Genomic DNA, 21,956 nt, shown 5'->3' on the forward strand with positions numbered 1-21,956 from the left:
GTTTATTATAACAGTGCGAGAATAACAACAAAAATATCCAGAAAAACACATTTCATGACTTGGTGATTGGTGGAGAATCCCTTGTTGGTGATCAGAGGTCAGACGTTTCTTGGAGTTGGCCTCCAGGTTCTCGCACATCTCAGGAGGGATTTTCTCCTCTCCAAGTTATTAAGGTTTCCAGGATGATGTTTGGTCACTCGAACCTTCAGCTCCCTCCACATATTTTCTATGGGATTAAGGTCTGGAGACTGGCTAGACCACTCCAGGACTTTAATGTGCTTCTTCTTGAGCCACTCCTCTTTTGCCTTGGCCGTGTGTTTTGGGTCATTGTCATGCTGGAAGACCCGTCCATGACCCATCTTCAATGTCCTGGCTGAGGGAAGGAGGTTCACACCCAAGATTTGATGGTACATGGCCCCGCCCATCGTCCCTTTTAATGGGATGAAGTTGTCCTGTCCCCTTAGCAAGAAAACACCCCCAAAGCACGTTTCCCCCTCCATGTATGACGGTGGGGGATGGTGTTCTTGAGGTCATGGGCTCCTCCTCCTCCAAACACAGCGAGTGGAGTTGATGCCAAAGATCTCGATTTTGGTCTCCTCTGACCACAACATTTCCCCCCCCAGTTCTCCTCAGAATCCTTCAGATCTTCATTATCAGACATCAGACGGGCTGTACATGTGATTTCCTGATCAGGGGGACCTTGCGGGGGCTGCAGGATTTCAGTCCTTCCCGGTGTAGTGTGTTACCGATTGTTTCCTTGGTGACGATGGTCCCAGCTGAGATCAGTGACAAGATTCTCCCGTGTAGTTCTGGGCGGATTCCTCGCCGTTCTCATGATCATTGAACCTCCACGAGGGGAGATCTTGTATGGAGCCCCAGACTGAGTAGGGTTGTCACCTCATCCCTTTAAATCCGAACGCCTCTTTTTCTTCATTAATGTTTGGTTAATTCAATATCCTCACCTCTTTGGGGACCAAAGAATTGAAGTGGGGGGAGAATGTAGCCATGAAGTACACAGGTTCTGAGGCTGATTAAGGTGGAGATTAAACTCACTTGGTGTCTTATCTGCATTAAATCCTCAGAACCCGAGTAATTCATGTGTGTTTGGGTTTAAAGGAATGAGGTGGCGACCCCAAGACCGAGGGAGCGTGACCGTTATTTTGTGTTTCTTCCATTTGTGATAATCCACCAACTGTTGTCTCCTCTCACCAAGTTTCCAGATGTGACATAGAAGGGAGCCTCAGAACACTTTCCAGGTCCAGTCATGTGCCATTTTGGCTTTCCACCAGGAGTTGCCACATTCTAAATTCCCAGATTTACCCCAGAAGGGGTTAACACTGAGGAAATGACGTCATGCACTGGGTGGAATGTGACACGCACTCTCCTTCCCCCACCATTAAGGAAACGCCTTCTTGCTTCTACTACCCACCTACATTGTCTTGAGTGAAGTCCTAGATGGATAACCCCTCGCTGGAGGGCAGGGAAAGTCCTTTTCATTACTCCATTGCCTTTGATTCCAGGTCTGGCTCCCGGTGCGCCTGCAAACCTTGGACTTCCCAGTCTCTCGAACCCTCAGACACGTCTTCTTCAGCATGAGGGTACTTTTGAAAGTGGGGGGATGTCTGATGGCCTCTGCAGACTCTTGGACAGCATGTGTTTCAGATTCCTTGGTGCAGGTGGTGGTATCCGGGCTAACGACCCCTCCCAGCCCCCCCCTGACTTCATAATTTCCAACCTGTGTCCTTGCACAGATCCCCGTGCAACCCCTAGAGGGTCTTCTGGAACGGGGTCATTGGCTCAGTTAAACTAAAAAAAAAAACAAGCAAAAAGCTGCATGGGCTCCAAAAAGTAGTACCCAGTATCTGGCACTAGACTCCAATCAGTACTAGAGCCTCCACACAGCAAGCCCACACCTTACCTCAGTGCAACAAGAGGGGGGCTTCTAGGAATGTATGACCCCCAATCAAGACAATCAATGGCGCTCTATATAAACTCCAAGACAGTCAGCTTTGCTCCAGCAGCATGACGGCCATCCCCACCACTATGTCTGTACTCTGGGATTAGAAGCTCCGCCTCTCAAATTCATACTTAAGAGAAGAAAAAGAAACTCTCACCATAGGTAAGATAAGTATGGAGGGGTGTATTATGGTATGTGCACTTACAAGAAGGTGCTTCCAATCCAATAAAGGTTCTCTATGCCAAGATCAAAGATGGATGTGGCAGTTCCTGCATGTGCAGTGGCGTGCGTTTTGCGGCTTCCCTCTGCGCGTTTCGTCACAAATGACTTTATCAGGGGAACGTTGCTCAATTCCCCAGTCCCTGTGGTATTCCCATTCACAGGTCCCACATCAAAAGAGGGTGTCTGCCCAAACTTGGATCTCATGGCCCCAAATGTTGTTATTCAGGCGCAGAACTTCGGCATGGAATCTAGCTGGTCTCTCATTGCCTTTTGTTTAGCAGGGAAACTTTCAGACATCTGTGAACACTTTAAAGACACGTACCTGTATGTCCCTATTTTTCCAGCACATCATCAGTTTCGTCACTTTGCTTTGGGTCATCTGCACTTCCAGTTTGTGGCCCTGTTATTCGGCCTATCTTCTGAGCCTTGGGTGTTCACCATGACGCTTGTATCTTCTGAGCCTTGGGTGTTCACCATGACGCTTGTATCTTCTGAGCCTTGGGTGTTCACCATGAGGCATGTATCTTCTGAGCCTTGGGTGTTCACCATGACACTTGTATCTTCTGAGCCTTGGGTGTTCACCATGACGCTTGTATCTTCTGAGCCTTGGGTGTTCACCATGACGCTTGTATCTTCTGAGCCTTGGGTGTTCACCATGACGCTTGTATCTTCTGAGCCTTGGGTGTTCACCATGGCGCTTGTATCTTCTGAGCCTTGGTGTTCACCATGACGCTTGTATCTTCTGAGCCTTGGGTGTTCACCATGACGCTTGTATCTTCTGAGCCTTGGGTGTTCACCATGACCCTTGTATCTTCTGAGCCTTGGGTGTTCACCATGGCGCTTGTATCTTCTGAGCCTTGGGTGTTCACCATGACCCTTGTATCTTCTGAGCCTTGGGTGTTCACCATGGCGCTTGTATCTTCTGAGCCTTGGGTGTTTACCATGACGCTTGTATCTTCTGAGCCTTGGGTGTTCACCATGACGCTTGTATCTTCTGAGCCTTGGGTGTTCACCATGACGCGTGTATCTTCTGAGCCTTGGGTGTTTACCATGACGCTTGTATCTTCTGAGCCTTGGGTGTTCACCATGACGCTTGTATCTTCTGTGCCTTGGGTGTTCACCATGACGCTTGTATCTTCTGAGCCTTGGGTGTTCACCATGACACTTGTATCTTCTGAGCCTTGGGTGTTCACCATGACGCTTGTGTCTTCTGAGCCTTGGGTGTTCACCATGACGCTTGTATCTTCTGTGCCTTGGGTGTTCACCATGACGCTTGTATCTTCTGTGCCTTGGGTGTTCACCATGAGGCTTATCTTCTGAGCCTTGGGTGTTTACCATGACGCTTGTATCTTCAGATCTTTGGTCTTGTAGCCCATTCCAGCCATGTTCAGGTCTCCAATCTTCTCCCTGACACCCTCTGACAGATCTTTGGTCTTGTAGCCCATTCCAGCCTTGTGCAGATCTCCGATCTTCTCCCCGACGTCCTCTGACAGATCTTTGGTCTTGTAGCCCAAGTAGTTCTGGGCGGATCCCTCACTTTTCTCATGCCCATCCTCACCCCATAAGAAGAAATCTTCCATGGAGCTCCAGACCGAGGAGGACGATAGATGTTTTTTTTGTATTTCTTCCATTTACAACAGTTGTCTCCTCTCACCAAGATTCTTGCTGATGGTCTTGTAGCCCATTCCAGCCTTGTGCAGATCTCCGATCTTCTCCCCGACGTCCTCTGACAGATCTTTGGTCTTGTAGCCCAATCCAGCCTTGTGCAGATCTCCGATCTTCTCCCTGACGTCCTCTGACAGATCTTTGGCCTTGTAGCCCATTCCAGCCTTGTGCAGGTCTCCAATAAAATTTGTAAAATTCACATGAAAATTTATCTCACAAACTTAAAACAAAGACGCTGCACACCTGAATGCTTGGATAGAAAACTAAATCATTGTATACAAATAACGGTGCACTGTCTCTTTAAATGATACAATACGTCCCGTGCAATAATCCAATAGTGAATGTGCCGACACTCAACATGCAAATGTGAAACACGACAATCTTGTGAATCGTGGACTACAATCCTTTATGGTGCCCACTATCTACTTACCGGAACATTAGACCCACCAAAATGAAGAGGTCCAAAGCGCTCAGAGATAAAATTCACCAGATCAGTCCCCACAGAAATGGGCCTGCTTCTGGGAGTGTAATGGTTAATTGCTGCCGATTAAGGAGATCCAAACCTGGGTCATATTCTTATGGTAAGCCCCACAAAAATAAGAGGAATCCATAGTGCATTATCCTCAAACAGAGTGCTATAAAGGTACCAAATTTCTGCCCCTACGTGTTTCGTCCATGTAGACGTCTTCCGTGGAAATGGCATTGCATGTTTTGTTTTGGCACATTCACTGTTGTATTATTGCACTGGATGTATTTTATCATTTAATGACACAGCGCCCGGTTATTTGTATTCATTTATTCTTTAACTACCTCTTGACTCTTTAATTGTCTTTTCATTTTTCAGTGGCTCAGAAGGTGGTCGCCCTTCGTAAGAAGCAGCAACTTTCCATTGGTCCTTGTAAATCTCTCCCCAATTCCCCAAGCCACTCCTCCGTGTCGGCTGCCACCATTCCATCCATGCACATTAACCAGGTAAGAGGACGAGCCGGCGTCCATCGTTATGAACGATCATTCAGGAAGCAATTAAATCAAATTTCTTTGTGATAATAATTTGAAGTGACTCATAAAATCGAGGTGTAAGCAGCTTTCCTTGTCCCCTGCCCCCCCCCCCCCTCCCGGCGGCCTGTGCGGCAGAGGCCCCACCCCTTGTCTGCTTCTTCCCTTCCCACCTTTTATGTTTTGGTTTGCTTTTTATTATTTCATGTAAATAAAGTTTTTACTGATCATGCAAATACAGCTATGCAGTGTGTACCCCCCCACCAGAATCCTGCCATGAATGGGAGTGTTCTGGTCTGTACTGGTCCTTGTGTTCAGGGAATGGGTTGTATGGCGGTGAGGGTGGCAGGCCGGTTGTTCCTTCTTTGTACATATTCCGGTCATCCGGGCGGAGCACTGGGCGTGGCCTATACTTTGCTGCAGAATGTTCTTCTATTGTGTTTTGTTCTCCAATAACCCGATCCAACGTATCCATTTTATTCTATGTAGGCCACCAATGGTGCCGGAACATTCAGTGACTACTCCTCCTCCGTTCCCTCTACTCCCAGTATAAGCCAACGTGAACTGCGTATCGAGACCATCGCAGCCTCCAGTACACCAACCCCAATACGCAAGCAAAGCAAGCGCCGTTCCAACATCTTTACAGTAAGTACCTTGTATGAGAATCACCCAGCTTTCCTTCTAGGATTGGGGGGAGGGTGTAACCAGGGGCCACAGTGACGCGTCGATAGGATGAGGGGAGGGTGTAACTAAGGGCCACATTGATAATCTAGAGCAAAGACACCACATCAGAGAGTAACAGACCTCTACAGTAGTCTGGAGAGAGACCACACCGGAGAGTAAACATCTACACCAGAGAGAGACATCTACACCGGTGAGCAAGACCACACTGCCGGAGAGTAACCGACATCTAGTCTGGAGAGAGAGACCACACCGGAGAGTAAGACATCTACACCGGAGAGACACCACACCGGAGATTAACCGATATCTACACTGGAGAGAGAGAACACACCGTAGAGTAACCGACATCTAGTCTGGAGAGACACCACACCGGAGAGTAAGACATTGAACCGGAGAGAAACACCACACCGGACACAGCAAGGTACCACACATCTACACCAGGGAGGAGAGAAAACACAGTGGAGAATAATGAACTTCCGGACCAGAGAAAGAAGTAGCACTGGGGAGTGACGCAATTCTAGACCAGAGAGAAGAACCACCCCAGAGAGTAACGGACCTCGGAGATCACCACACATCTAGGCTGAAGAGAGGAATCGCACCAAAGGGTAACCTAAATCCAGACCAAAGAAGAAGTAACCACTCGAAGGAGTAACAGAAATCTAGACTCAAGAGAGAAGAACCACCCCAGAGGGTAAGGCCCATCTAGATCGGAGAGAGAGAGGAACCACACTAGAGAGTAACAAGTGTAGACCAGAGAGAGAGAAAACACAACCAGACCGAAGAGAGAGGAGCTACCCCAGAGTGTGAAGACTATGGAGATGTCCTACTGGAGAGTAACAGACATCTATACGCTAGAGAATAACCACACCAGAGAGGCTAATACTTATCTAGACTGGAGAGGAGAACCGTACTGGAGAGTAATGTACATCTATACCGGAGAGCAATACATATCCAACCCAGAGAGGGAAAACACGCAGAAAAGTCACATAAATCTGAGCCATGTATATTAGAACAAGGAGCCGCGCTAGACTAGCGACAAAGGATAAATAGAATGAAACAAGCAGAAGGCAGGCGCTCAATGTGGGATACACACATAAATAGATTGGAAAAAGACAGAAAAGGCTGCGCCTATGAACACAAAATAAATAATCGAAGAATCGCTCCTTTTTATGGCACCACAGTGACTCCACACACAGAAAAAAGTGCCCAACCACCGTAGTGTAGCCCTGCTTGCCGAATAGCAAGCATAAAGGGCGTTTGGCTATAACCCAGCCACTGCCTTTAGCTTCCAATGCTGACCACTGGAACGCACATGAAGCAGACTGGATGGCAGTGATATGCTCAAAAGGAAAGAAAGCCGACCATAGCGTGATACAGTCTCATGGATTTATTACAAAATATAATATTGCACTTGCATGCAAGTAGATAAAAGATTGCATGTATAAATGCCGGCCGGCAAATAACGAGCCCTTCCAGACGCGTTTCGTCACAAGTGATGTTAATAATTGTGAACCTTTCCCCATTCGGTAAGCGTGTCTACACTACGGTGGTTGGGCACTTTTTTCTTTGTGTGGAGTCACTGTGGTGCCATATAAAAAGATAAACAATTATTTATTAAATTACACTTATTTATTTTGTGTTCATAAATCTGAGCCAAGCAAATGAACCACACTAAAGAGTGACACGTTTCTAGTCCAAAGAGCTGAACCACACCGGAGAGAAACACACATCCAGAACAGAGAGAGGAACCACATCGGAGAGGAACCACATCGAAGAGGAACACACATCCAGAACAGAGAGAGGAACCACACTGGAGAGAAACACACTTCCAGAACAGAGAGAGGAACCACACCGGAGAGAAACACACATCCAGAACAGAGAGAGGAACCACATCGAAGAAGAACCACATCGAAGAGGAACACACATCCAGAACAGAGAGAGGAACCACACCGGAGAGGAACACACATCCAGAACAGAGAGAGGAACCACACCGGAGAGGAACACACATCCAGAACAGAGATAGGAACCACACCAGAGAGAAACACATCCAGAACAGAGAGAGGAACCACACCGGAGAGAAACACACATCCAGAACAGAGAGAGGAACCACACCGGAGAGAAACACACATCCAGAACAGAAAGAGGAACCACACCGGAGAGAAACACATCCAGAACAGAGAGAGGAACCACACCGGAGAGTAACACACATCCAGAACAAAATGAAACGCACTGAAGAGCAATATAAATCCAGACACTGGAGAGTAACGTATGTCTAATCCAGAGAGAAACCACGCCAGGGAGTATCATAAATGTAGACTGAATCGAGAAACCGCACCTCATAACACACATGGAGACTGGGGAGAAAGAGACACCACCCTGGAAAAACGGTTGTAGAACGGAGAGAAGAACCTAATCAGAAACCTGGACCCAAGAGGAGGAGCTAAATCGGAGAATCTCGTATATCTAGACCTGAAAGATGAACCAAATGAAGAATACACATCTAGATAGAAGGACCACTTTGAATAGCATAAAACTCCTTCTAGAAAACGCACTCAGAGACATGCATTGCACACTCATTACCAAAGCTGAGATGGTTGTCCCACAGGAGTGTGACCCGAGAGCCATGGATAGGACAGTGTAGGTCCCGTTGTAGTTGGGTTGTGTTGGTGTGACCCGAGAGCCATGGATAGGACAGTGTAGGTCCCGTTGTAGTCGGGTTGTGTTGGTGTGACCCGAGAGCCATGGATAGGACAGTGTAGGTCCCGTTGTAGTCGGGTTGTGTTGGTGTGACCCAAGAGCCGTGGATAGGACAGTGTAGGTCCCGTTGTAGTCGGGTTGTGTTTGTGGAAGTTTAGAGCCATGGATAGGACAGTGTAGGTCCCGTTGTAGTCGGGTTGTGTTGGTGTGACCCGAGAGCCATGGATAGGACAGTGTAGGTCCCGTTGTAGACGGGTTGTGTTGGTGTGACCCGAGAGCCGTGGATAGGACAGTGTAGGTCCCGTTGTAGTCGGGTTGTGTTGGTGTGACCCGAGAGCCATGGATAGGACAGTGTAGGTCCCTTTGTAGACATACTCTGTTGGTGTGACCCGAGAGCCATGTAGGTCCCGTTGAAGACGGGTTGTGTTGGTGTGAGTTGAGAGCCATGGATAGGACAGTGTAGGTCTAGTTGTAGACGGGTTGTGTTGTTGTGACCCGAGAGCCATGGATAGGACAGTGTAGGTCTAGTTGTAGACGGGTTGTGTTGTTGTGACCCGAGAGCCATGGATAGGACAGTGTAGGTCCCGTTGTAGACGGGTTGTGTTGGTGTGAGTTGAGAGCCATGGATAGGACAGTGTAGGTCTAGTTGTAGACGGGTTGTGTTGGGGGAAGTTTAGAGCCATGGATAGGACAGTGTAGGTCCCGTGTAGACGGGTTGTGTTGGTGTGAGTTGAGAGCCATGGATAGGACAGTGTAGGTCCCGTTGTAGACGGGTTGTGTTGGGGGAAGTTTAGAGCCATGGATAGGACAGTGTAGGTCCCGTTGTAGTCGGGTTGTGGTGGTGTGACCCGAGAGCCATGGATAGGACAGTGTAGGTCCCGTTGTAGTCGGGTTGTGTTGGTGTGACCCGAGAGCCGTGGATAGGACAGTGTAGGTCCCGTTGTAGTCGGGTTGTGTTGGTGTGACCCGTGAGCCATGGATAGGACAGTGTAGGTCCCGTTGTAGTTGGGTTGTGTTGGTGTAAGTTGAGAGCCATGGATAGGACAGTGTAGGTCCCGTGTAGACGGGTTGTGTTGGTGTAAGTTGAGAGCCATGGATAGGACAGTGTAGGTCCCGTTGTAGACGGGTTGTGTTGGTGTAAGTTGAGAGCCATGGATAGGACAGTGTAGGTCCCGTTGTAGTCTGGTTGTGTTGGTGTGAGTTGAGAGCCATGGATAGGACCGTGTAGGTCCCGTTGTAGACGGGTTGTGTTGGTGTGACCCGAGAGCCATGGATAGGACAGTGTAGGTCCTGTTGTAGACGGGTTGTGTTGGTGTGACTTGAGAGCCGTGGATAGGACAGTGTAGGTCCCGTTGTAGACGGGTTGTGTTGGTGTGACCCGAGAGCCGTGGATAGGACAGTGTAGGTCCCGTTGTAGTCGGGTTGTGTTGGTGTGACCCGAGAGCCATGGATAGGACAGTGTAGGTCCTGTTGTAGACGGGTTGTGTTGGGGGAAGTTGAGCCATGGATAGGACAGTGTAGGTCCCGTTGTAGTTGGGTTGTGTTGGTGTGACCCGAGAGCCATGGATAGGACAGTGTAGGTCCCGTTGTAGTCGGGTTGTGTTGGTGTGACCCGAGAGCCATGGATAGGACAGTGTAGGTCCCGTTGTAGTCGGGTTGTGTTGGGGGAAGTTGAGAGCCGTGGATAGGACAGTGTAGGTCCCGTTGTAGACGGGTTGTGTTGGTGTGACCCGAGAGCCATGGATAGGACAGTGTAGGTCCCGTTGTAGACGGGTTGTGTTGGTGTGACCTGAGAGCCATGGATAGGACAGTGTGGGTCCCGTTGTAGACGGGTTGTGTTGGGGGAAGTTGAGAGCCATGGATAGGACAGTGTAGGTCCCGTTGTAGACGGGTTGTGTTGGGGGAAGTTTAGAGCCCTTTTTCTGTATTTGTCTTCATCAGAACTTACGTTTCTTTTCTTTTGTTTGTTTTTTTATTGTGGTGTTTTGTGGTGGTGTGCACTTTGTACCATCCAAGCAATGCTGATAAACAGTTGGTATCAGAAAGCCTGCTGTGTATTTGTTTCTTTTTTTTTATCTTTGTTCTGTGTTCAATAACGGAGGGAAGGGCTGCCCACCGGTCCTTCTTCCTTTATTGGCCTCATGATTCCCCTTCATACACTGAGCTAGGACTCTCCTGCCAGGCTCCGCACATCATCAGGAGGGCGGACATCACTCATTTTAAGAAATCCAGCACTGCCTCTAAGAACCAGCCTGGCGTGGAAACCCATAACAGCCGGCAAAACTCTTCCTCCTCTTTTTATGGGTGCTCCACCTTCAGATGACCTAAATAGAATGCAGAGTCTCGGCTTCAGTGAAGGGTTTTATCAGCCAGGCGAGCTGCATGATTGTCTGCCTGAGGACATACGCAGCAGAGACGTGTTATTAGAGTCAGGGAAAAAGTCGCATAATATCAAACGATTGGCATAGTCAGAGGGAAGGTTGGCTCCATGTGTCCCACCTTTACCAGTTCCATTTCCTATTCACTAATGATTTCAATTGGAGCCTAGTCCCCTATTCCGTCAGACGTATTCGGGTTGGGACCAGTACCAATGTTTTGGCACCATTTACCAGAGAATTGGCTAAAATGAGTTGAAGGGACAATTGGAGCACAGTGAAATGGGGGAAGGGTGGGGGAATATGTGGTGAGAACTGGACTAAACCATAACTGATGTCCAAGGAGGGATGGTAATGAGAGCAGAAGATGAGGGGTAGGAAGGCCATGCTAAGACAAATGTCTACAAAACTGATGGGATTGGAGGACGGGTAACATTGGCTGGGATGGGATTGGAGGACGGGTAACATTGGCTGGGATGGGATTGGAGGAAGGGTAACATTGGCTGGGATGGGATTGGAGGACGGGTAACATTGGCTGGGATGGGATTGGAGGAAGGGTAACATTGGCTGGGATGGGATTGGAGGACAGGTAACATTGGCTGTGATGGGATTGGAGGACGGGTAACATTGGCTGGGATGGGATTGGAGGAAGGGTAACATTGGCTGGGATGGGATTGGAGGACGGGTAACATTGGCTGGGATGGGATTGGAGGAAGGGTAACATTGGCTGGGATGGGATTGGAGGAAGGGTAACATTGGCTGGGATGGGATTGGAGGAAGGGTAACATTGGCTGGGATGGGATTGGAGGACGGGTAACATTGGCTGGGATGGGATTGGAGGAAGGGTAACATTGGCTGGGATGGGATTGGAGGAAGGGTAACATTGGCTGGGATGGGATTGGAGGAAGGGTAACATTGGCTGGGATGGGATTGGAGGAAGGGTAACATTGGCTGGGATGGGATTGGAGGAAGGGTAACATTGGCTGGGATGGGATTGGAGGACGGGTAACATTGGCTGGGATGGGATTGGAGGAAGGGTAACATTGGCTGGGATGGGATGCGGGTGGAATGGGGAGAAGAGTTGAAATGAAATGTTGATATTTGTAGGAAGAACTGCATTTTAGGTGATTTGATGGTGGAGATCCCGTGTAGATGTCCCACTCCAGACTGTCCCGGAACATCTCCATGTGTCCTGGAAGAGTTTCTGCCAAATTGTATCTTTAGAGGGGTCTTCCATAGTCGTCCCAATCAGAGCGATCCTCGTATCAGCCCAGACGGGTCGCCCTCCACAATTCTCAATACTCCCACGAGACAAGTGTACCTGTCCAGTCTCCTCACTCTTTTCTCTTCTCTTCTTTCTTTCTTTCTCTCCCCTCTAATTTCTCTCTCCTCTTCCCCTCCCCTTTCCCCCCATCATCTCCCCTCCCCTCCCCTTCCCTTCCCATCATCTCCCCTCCCCTCCCCTCCCTTCCCATCCCATCTTCTCCCCTCCCTTCCCATCTTCTCCCCTTCCTTCCCTTCCCATCTTCTCCCCTTCCTTCCCTTCCCTTCCCATCTTCTCCCCTTCCTTCCCTTCCCATCTTCTCCCCTTCCTTCCCTTCCCATCTTCTCCCCTCTAATTTCCCCCTCCTCTTCCCTTCCCTCTTCTCCCCTCACCTTCCCTCACCCTCCCTCTTCTCCCCTTCCCTCTTTTCTTCTTTTTCATTCTTTCTCACCTCCTTTCCTTCCTCTCGTCCCTCATTTCCTCTTCTCCCTCTCCTCTCCCCCTTTTCTATTCTTTTCCTTTCCTCTACATTCCCTTTGTCTTTTCTTCCTCCCCCTCTCTTCTCTCTCTCTCTCCTTTTTGCCCCTGATATGGGTGTCTCCCGGGTTGGGCTCTTGCAGTGCTGTGATGGATGTTCAGCTCAGTGTTGTGGTTTCCCTCCATCCACCCGCCATCTTCCATCTTCATGGGTTGAATGTTGGTGTCATGGCCATCCCTGTATATATTGATAAGACGATGTCGGCCTGTCATTGGTCACGGTGATGTGTCAATGTGAGAGTCTCCTCTCTCGTCCCTTTTCTGTACTGGAACCTTTCACCTTTTCTAGACTGGGACGTTTCAGAGGCTTCCGCTGGCTCCTCTGCCACCTCCTCAGAGTCGTGTGTCTGTCCTGCGCAAGTATCTGACTGCTCACTCAACCAACTGCCCCTGAGTGGTGGCCTTACACCCCATCTTCCTCCCTCCTGTGGGGTAGAGACTGAACGGAACTATACGGGACATCCCCTCCTCCTCCTCTTCTTCCTCCTCCGTGCCTGGGCAGGCGCCGCTGAGTGCTGGAGACCCTCCGCCCTGCAGCCTGCACGGAGCCACCATACCACCACCACCACCTCCTCCGCCTCCTCCTCTTCCCATAGCCTTGGAAAAGACATGGAGACTTGGATGTGGGGGATCCACGTGGGAACCCCCACCCCCACCCCATCTTCTTGACATGCTGCTGTTTCTTCTTCCTGTCTGAATGTAATCCTTGTGCTGTGTATCTCCATGGAAGCACTTTTCTGGAGCCAGCGTTTCTTGCGGATTGTACTTTTCCTGCACCTGCCGCCTGTACATAGAGAGATCGATCGCAGACTCACCGGCCATCTATAATGCTGTTTTGTACTAGATTTCTTCTCTTCATTCTTGAATTCTGTTCTGGTGACAGTCTGTATTCAATAAACGGATTGGAATGGATCTGTCTGCCTGTGTCTGTCCCCTTCATGCATGTGACATTCCATGCTTCTCTCCGAGCAGGATTCCCGCTGCCGCACAGGATAGGGGGGAAAACGCAGGGCCAGTGTGGGTGGGGTGCTGGTGCTCGGCCTGCACCGCCGCCTGTGTGTGTGCCGCCCCCCCCCCCCCCCAGTGTGTGCCGTCCTTCTCCCCCGAGTGTGTGCCGTCCTACTCCTTCTCCCCCGTGTATGTGCCGTCCTTCTCCTTCCTCTCCCCCAATGCGTGTCCCGTCCTTCTTCTCCCCCAGTGTGTAAGTCGTCCTTCCTCTCCCTCCAAGTGTGTGCCGTCCTTCTCCTTCCTCTCCCCCAATGTGTGTCCCGTCCTTCTCCCCCAGTGTGCAAGTCGTCCTTCTTCCTCTCTCCCGAGTATTTGCCATCTTTCTCCTTCCTCTCCCCCGAGTGTGTGCCGTCCTACTCCTTCTCCCCCGAGTGTGTGCCGTCCCACTCCTTCTCCCCCTAGTGTGTGCCGTCCTACTCCTTCTCCCCCGAGTGTGTGCCGTCCTACTCCTTCTCCCCCGAGTGTGTGCCGTCCTACTCCTTCTCCCCCGAGTGTGTGCCGTCCTACTCCTTCTCCCCCGAGTGTGTGCCGTCCTACTCCTTCTCCCCCGAGTGTGTGCCGTCCTACTCCTTCTCCCCCGAGTGTGTGCCGTCCTACTCCTTCTCCCCCGAGTGTGTGCCGTCCTACTCCTTCTCCGCCGAGTGTGTGCCGTCCTACTCCTTCCTCTGTGTGCAAGTCGTCCTTCCTCTCTCCCGAGTATTTTCCATCTTTCTCTTTCCTCTCCCCCCGAGTGTGTGTCGTCCTACTCCTTCCTCCCCCCGTGCGTGTGTCGTCCTACTCCTTCCTCCCCCCGTGCGTGTGTCGTCCTACTCCTTCCTCCCCCCGTGCGTGTGTCGTCTTACTCCTTCCTCCCCCCGTGCGTGTGTCGTCCTACTCCTTCTCCCCCCCCCCCCCGTGCGTGTGTCGTCCTACTCCTTCTCCCCCCCCCCCCCGTGCGTGTGTCGTCCTACTCCTTCCTCCCCCCGTGCGTGTGTCGTCCTACTCCTTCCTCCCCCCGTGCGTGTGTCGTCCTACTCCTTCCTCCCCCCGTGCGTGTGTCGTCCTACTCCTTCCTCCCCCCGTGCGTGTGTCCTCCTACTCCTTCTTCCCCCCCGTGCGTGTGTCGTCCTACTCCTTCCTCCCCCCGTGCGTGTGTCCTCCTAATCTTTCTTTCCCCGTGTGTGGGCCGTCCTACTCCTTCGTCCCCCCGATTGTGTGATGTCCTAATCTTTCTTCCCCGTGCGTGGGCCATCCTACTCCTCCCTCTGCCCCGTACGTGTGTGCATTTCCCCCAATCCCTCCCCACTTCCTGTCCTGTGTGTGTATCCCTCCCCACTTCCTGTCCTGTGTGTGTGTATCCCCCCAATCCCTCCCCACTTCCTGTCCTGTGTGTGTGTATCCCCCCAATCCCTCCCCACTTCCTGTTTGGCGTGGGTGTGCGCACAGCTCCCTCCTGTACCATTGTAATGTGTGGCTGTATCTTGTTCTCTTCCAGTCTCGGAGGGGCGCAGAGGTGGACAGAGAGAAGAGAGCCCCGGACTGTAAATCTGAGAGTGTTGGCAGTGGAAGAGCCATTCCTATCAAACAGGTGGGGTTCCCCCTGAGCGGAGCGTGTGTGCGTGTGTTTGAGGGGTGTAGAGAGGGCAGGTAGCTCCTTGTAACGTTGCGGCGTCAGCCGGAATCCCGCCTGTGTCACCACACAATCGATGCTCTGTGTTTGTTGGCTGTCATGTTGCTTTGTACATCTGCTTTACCTGTGTGAGAATACTGCTCATGATCTGTGTGGGGGAAGGGAGGGGGCGGGGAGGATGGATTGTGGGGGAAGGGGCGGGAGGTCTCCATCTATGAACCTATTGATGGGAATTGTCTGTAGCAACCAACCAGATTCTTACTTGCAGAAAGAAGGCGGGGCCATTGTGCTGAAGGCTGCAGTCAGTACAGCTTACACCCAGAACTGAACTGGGCTTTTGGAATGCTGGCTGCATAACTCTGGGTACACGGTCATATCCGGCATTCACCAGCAATGGACCAAAACTTAACCGGTCCCAATATATTCCATAGTCCATCACTTCCTCCTGGTGACTCCACAGGAAGTGACATCAGCAGATGTTCTGGACCCTCCTCACATTTCCTGTCTTGGTGACACACTAGGAGAGTCTGGATGTGACGGGGGTCCCCAAAAAGGAAGTGAGGGGGAAATCATTTCTACACATACCCCCACGGTGCTTCTTACCCTTCCCCTGCGGTGACCTGTGTGTAGATTCCCTACAGAGGCCTCCTCTAATATAAACAAATCCTTCATTGTGATGTCATCGCTGTATATGGACCTCGGCTTCCCTTGACGGCCTTCGGGGAGGCGGCCATGTTGTCTGTGTTGAGGATGGAGCCGATCGAATCGGAAGACCACAAGTAAGAAGGTAAGGTGAGGGAGGAGCTCCCAGCCAGGCGGCCAATCCCAACTTCAGACTCGCAGTGTGCCTTATTGATGGACATGTCTGTGCTACCCAGTGTTACCCAATCAGCTTCTTCTGGTCCTTCTCCATAACTGAGAATCTGGTTGCTTGTTATGGAACAAGTTTCTCCCCTTGGATTTATATTCTTGAAAGGTTCCGTAGATTGGAATTCTGGGTAATGGGTTCCTGACACAGATTGGCTGAACCCGTCACCGATCTGTCCAAATACAGGCCACTGGAGCTGGCCAGAGTGTGACCCCCTCCCCTGCTACCCTGTGAGCCTTCCCATTGGTCCATGAGGCCACCCATAACATGAAGGGACCAATAGGAAGGATCAAAGGCTGGACTGGACAGAGCCAAGCTCCACCTTTACAAGATAGCCTAAGGCATTGATGGTGAACCTTGGCGCCCCAGATGTTTAGGAACTACATTTCCCATGATGCCCAACTACACTGCAAAGTGCATGAGCATCATGGGAAATGTAGTTCCAAAACATCGGGGCTGCCAAGGTTCTCCATCACTGACCTAAAGTGTTCTTCATGGGTGAGGTCTTCAATGCGAGTGGTTGTATCTCACCATACTGCTGCCCACTAAATGGCGGGACTCTCCCGGTCATGTCGAGGGTCATCCTGGTCCATAGAAATAACATGACTTCCCCAATAACTTCCAGTATCCATTGCTAGGGTCACGTGACACCAATGACATCACTGCTGTCCAGATGTGAATAATGACGTCACTGCATTGTTTGTTGGGCATGAGTGAGAGAAAAGGTCATTCAGATACGAGTGATGACGTCACCGCTTCCCAGATACGAGTGATGACGTCACCGCTTCCCAGATACGAGTGATGACGTGACCGCTTCTCAGATACCAGTGATGACGTGACCGCTTCCCAGATACGAGTGATGACGTGACCGCTTCTCAGATACGAGTGATGACGTGACCGCTTCTCAGATACGAGTGATGACGTGACCGCTTCTCAGATACGAGTGATGACGTGACCGCTTCTCAGATACGAGTGATGACGTGACCGCTTCTCAGATACGAGTGATGACGTGACCGCTTCTCAGATACGAGTGATGACGTGACCGCTTCTCAGATACGAGTGATGACGTGACCGCTTCTCAGATACGAGTGATGACGTGACCGCTTCTCAGATACGAGTGATGACGTGACCGCTTCTCAGATACGAGTGATGACGTGACCGCTTCTCAGATACGAGTGATGACGTGACCGCTTCTCAGATACGAGTGATGACGTGACCGCTTCTCAGATACGAGTGATGACGTGACCGCTTCTCAGATACGAGTGATGACGTGACCGCTTCTCAGATACGAGTGATGACGTGACCGCTTCTCAGATACGAGTGATGACGTGACCGCTTCTCAGATACGAGTGATGACGTGACCGCTTCTCAGATACGAGTGATGACGTGACCGCTTCTCAGATACGAGTGATGACGTGACCGCTTCTCAGATACGAGTGATGACGTGACCGCTTCTCAGATACGAGTGATGACGTGACCGCTTCTCAGACACGAGTGATGACGTGACCGCTTCTCAGACACGAGTGATGACGTGACCGCTTCTCAGACACGAGTGATGACGTGACCGCTTCTCAGATACGAGTGATGACGTGACCGCTTCTCAGATACGAGTGATGACGTGACCGCTTCCCAGATATGAGTGATGACGTCACTGCTCATGACGATCTTCAGTGTATTGTGATTGGTGTAGTAAGATGGCCGTCACCTTCCTGATGAGATGAGAAAGGAATTCCAGTGATGGGAGCCATATTGTATTGATCCCGTTCATAATGTATGCGGGGAGTCAGTTTATCCGGCTCCGCCCTTCTATATAATATGAGGGGGTGTGGAGACCAAAGATTACCTGACCTCTGCCTGATCTCTGCACTCATCACCAGCTCATACAGGGAGAGGCGCGGGTGATGGGACACCATAAGTATGTATACCATCCAGCCCCGAACCTGAGAGAGAACCGCAATCCTTGCCAGAGTTGGCTTAGCTCAGGGAAGGAATAGATGACACTGGCCCCTCCCCCTCCCTCAGACACACCCATCCAATATTTCTCTGATTGGAGAAGGGAAAGGAAGCTTTCCTCCTCTTAATGAAGTCGGCAAAACAGACCACTTTCAGTAGGAGTCACCACCACAGCCTCCCATAGATTGTCCAAGAGGGTCCCACCCTGCAGCCCCTGGATAATCGTCTTCTATAAATGAGAATTGGGATGTCTTCCCGATGTGCCGAGCACCCAACACAGAACCCCCCTCACCAGGAGTCACCACCACGGCCTCCCATAGATTGTCCAAGAGGGTCCCACCCTGCAGCCCCTGGATAATCGTCTTCTATACATGAGAATTGGGATGTCTTCCCGATGTGCAGAGCACCCAACACAGAACCCCCCTCACCAGGAGACACCACCACGGCCTCCCATAGATTGTCCAAGAGGGTCCCACCCTGCAGCCCCTGGATAATCGTCTTCTATACATGAGAATTGGGATGTCTTCCCGATGTGCAGAGCACCCAACACAGAACCCCCCTCACCAGGAGACACCACAACGGCCTCCCATAGATTGTCCAAGAGGGTCTCACCCTGCAGCCCCTGGATAACCTTCTTCTATACATGAGAATTGGGATGTCTTCCCGATGTGCCGAGCACTGAGCCCCCCTCACCAGGAGACACCACCACGGCCTCCCATAGATTGTCCAAGAGGGTCCCACCCTGCAGCCCCTGGATAATCGTCTTCTATACATGAGAATTGGGATGTCTTCCCGATGTGCCGAGCGCTGAACCCCCCTCACCAGGAGACACCACCACGGCCTCCCATAGATTGTCCAAGAGGGTCCCACCCTGCAGCCCCTGGATAATCGTCTTCTATACATAAGAATTGGGATGTCTTCCCGATGTGCCGAGCGCTGAACCCCCCTCAGCAGGAGACACCGCCCTGGTCTGCCTCCCTCTAAGAACAGACAAATGAGACCACCAAACCTCCACAGCTGGAGGCCGATCTTCACAGTGCAAATGTACGGCCAACCCATTTCCAGGATGTCTGAGATGCCATTAAAGTGGAGTTCCACCCTGCAATTATTATTTTTACCAAAACATTTGGAGAAAAAACAATTTTACTAACCAGAAATATCGGTTGCTATGCTGAAGTCCGTAATCTGCCTCTTCTTCCTCTGAGGCGGGTCTTCTTCCTCGGTCCTCCTGCGGGGTCTTCCTGTGAATGGGGCGTGTTGTATTCCGGGGACTGTGTGTATCCCAGAGAGCAGCCAGCCCATTCGCCAAGCGCTGCGCGACTCGAGCATGCGCAGTAGGAAACGGGCAGTGAAGCCGCAAGGCTCCACTGCCTGTTTCCCTTAGTGAGGATGGCGGCGTGGGGACCTGCTGCGATCGGACTCGGGGGGGGGGTCGACTTTGGGCGCCTAGGACAGGTAAGTGTCCTTATTAAAAAATCAGCAGCTACGGTGTTTGTAGCTACTGACTTTAAAAAAAAAATGGCGGGTGGAACCCCGCTATAAGTCGGCACAGACCAAAATCCTCCATCTTGATAAAGAAGGTCCTCCCAGTACTGAAAATGTGGCCCCTGAGCGCACAGTCATGGTTAAAAAGAAAATTTTCTTCTCTAAAAGGGAACTCGATCATTGCGTACACAGCCCCCTCCCCCATTCCTACCCCACCATACAGTCAGTGCAAGCTTTCTTCCACTTAGAGCTTACACAGGCCAGCTACCATGTGACCGTGTCGGGCCAATCAACCAGTGGCAGCATTGTCCCATGCGGCTGAATGAAGGTGACGGGGAGAGAAGGGAAGGTCAATACGTAACCCGTCTGTATAGTAATATATAGAGAGAGTATATCTCTCATACCCCCCACCCAGCCCATAGACACTATATACCCCTCATACCCCCACCCAGCCCGTAGACACTATATACCCCCCACCCAGCCCGTAGACACTATATACCCCTCACCCAGCCCATAGACACTATATACCCCTCATACCCCCCACCCAGCCCGTAGACACTATATACCCCTCATACTCCCCACCCAGCCCGTAGACACTATATACTCCCCACCCAGCCCGTAGACACTATATACCCCCCACCCAGCCCGTAGACACTATATACCCCCACCCAGCCCGTAGACACTATATACCCCCACCCAGCCCGTAGACACTATATACCCCTCATACCCCCCACCCAGCCTGTAGACACTATATACCCCTCATACCCCCCACCCAGCCCGTAGACACTATATACCCCCCACCCAGCCCGTAGACACTATATACCCCTCATACTCCCCACCCAGCCCGTAGACACTATATACTCCCCACCCAGCCCGTAGACACTATATACTCCCCACCCAGCCCGTAGACACTATATACCCCCCACCCAGCCCGTAGACACTATATACCCCCACCCAGCCCGTAGACACTATATACCCCTCATACCCCCCACCCAGCCTGTAGACACTATATACCCCTCATACCCCCACCCAGCCCGTAGACACTATATACCCCTCATACCCCCCACCCAGCCCCTAGACACTATATACCCCCCACCCAGCCTGTAGACACTATATACCCCTCATACCCCCCACCCAGCCCGTAGACACTATATACGCCTCATACCCCCCACCAGCCCGTAGACACTATATACCCCTCATACCCCCCACCCAGCCCATAGACACTATATACCCCCCACCCAGCCCATAACTCATCAACCTTATATATCCAAATACCACCAAGAGCCCATAAACACTATATACCCCTCTAGCCTATAGACATATATTTACCCCACTATTCCAACCCATCAATTTTATATATTCCTCTCATACCCTCCCACCAGCCCGTAGACTTATTTACCCTTCATAGCCCATAAGCCATCAACTTTATATACCCCACCAGCCCATAGACACTATATACCCCACCAGCCCATAGACACTATATACCCCTCATAGCCCACCAGACCATTAACCATATGTATTCCGCGTACCCCCACCAGCCCATCACTCATCACAATTTATCTCTCATACCCCACCCAGCCCATAGACACTATATAACCCTGTAACGGTCACCACCGTCTACGACCTTCCATCAACCCACGACAGCTTATCTGACACTCCAACCATCCATCAGACATCCCATTTCCCAGAATAACGAGACTTGCTCTGTTACTGGTTTCAAAATCTATGAACACTTTTAATGGTTAGCTCTCAGGTTTATATACAGTTTTCAAGGCATGTTCAGTGATCACAGGAACAATTAAACTCTCCACCCACACCTCACACCCTGGGGGGGCTTCAATACACCTTCAGATGGCTAATTGCTAAACATTCCAGACATTTCGGCACCAGTCTATAATTATCATGACCTAATCACTGCACCTGAGAAGTCACATTCCTTCATTAACAGAATTCAAACAAAACGCCATCACACAATGATTTCCCCTCTATCCACATCTTTAGACAGACGGTCTGTCTCCGACAGAAAGGTATTCACACCTATGAGCTTCAATAGGCTTTACACAGTGTTATCACACAATGAAAGGCCTTTCAAGAGCCAGCCTCAATTAGCATGTCAACAGTCTACACAGAGAGAGGAGTCATGGAATAAACCAACACTTTGCAATATCTCCTGCAATATGAACTATCAGTAATGTCCCCTGTCCTGTAATTTAGGATATCATTTCTCAGTCACCCTATGGCCCTATCGGACATAAGGTGACCCTAGACATAAGAGTTATTAATGACGCCGGTACAGGAGTACCCCTCATCCTTCCAAAGTCTCTGTTTGTCCCGGGTCATTCCGTTACAACCCCTCATACCCCCTACCCAGCCCATAGACACTATATACCCCTCATACCCCCCACCCAGCCCGTAGACACTATATACCCCTCATACCCCCCACCCAGCCCGTAGACACTATATAACCCTCATACCCCCCACCCAGCCCATACACTATATACCCCTCACCCAGCCCATAGACACTATATACCCCTCATACCCCCCCACCCAGCCCATACACTATATACCCCTCATACCCCCTACCCAGCCCATAGATACTATATACCCCCCACCCAGCCCGTAGACACTATATACCCCTC

General features: G+C 50.8%; 1 protein-coding gene and 1 long non-coding RNA gene across 10 annotated transcripts in view; both read left to right on the forward strand.

Moving 5' to 3' along the window:
- Positions 1-21,956, forward strand: part of LOC120941766 (arf-GAP with GTPase, ANK repeat and PH domain-containing protein 3-like) — a 118,285-nt gene that overhangs the window by 36,227 nt on the left and 60,102 nt on the right. For all 7 annotated transcript variants that reach the window (XM_040355432.1, XM_040355435.1, XM_040355434.1 and 4 more), the window contains 3 exons: positions 4,689-4,816; positions 5,330-5,485; positions 14,877-14,969. In XM_040355432.1, coding sequence (XP_040211366.1) covers positions 4,689-4,816; positions 5,330-5,485; positions 14,877-14,969 — 377 coding nt within the window. The remainder of the gene's footprint in view (positions 1-4,688; positions 4,817-5,329; positions 5,486-14,876; positions 14,970-21,956) is intronic.
- LOC120941767 lies at positions 5,500-10,263 on the forward strand. Of its 3 annotated transcripts, none has more exons than XR_005749591.1 (2): positions 5,500-8,575; positions 8,800-10,263. It is a non-coding gene; the product is annotated as an uncharacterized LOC120941767 (long non-coding RNA). The 3 variants fall into 3 exon arrangements; XR_005749593.1 differs by having other exon boundaries at positions 8,918-10,263; XR_005749592.1 differs by having other exon boundaries at positions 8,976-10,263.

The sequence above is a fragment of the Rana temporaria genome, chromosome 5 (genome assembly GCF_905171775.1).
Source record: "Rana temporaria chromosome 5, aRanTem1.1, whole genome shotgun sequence".
Classification (NCBI taxonomy): Eukaryota; Metazoa; Chordata; class Amphibia; order Anura; family Ranidae; genus Rana; species Rana temporaria.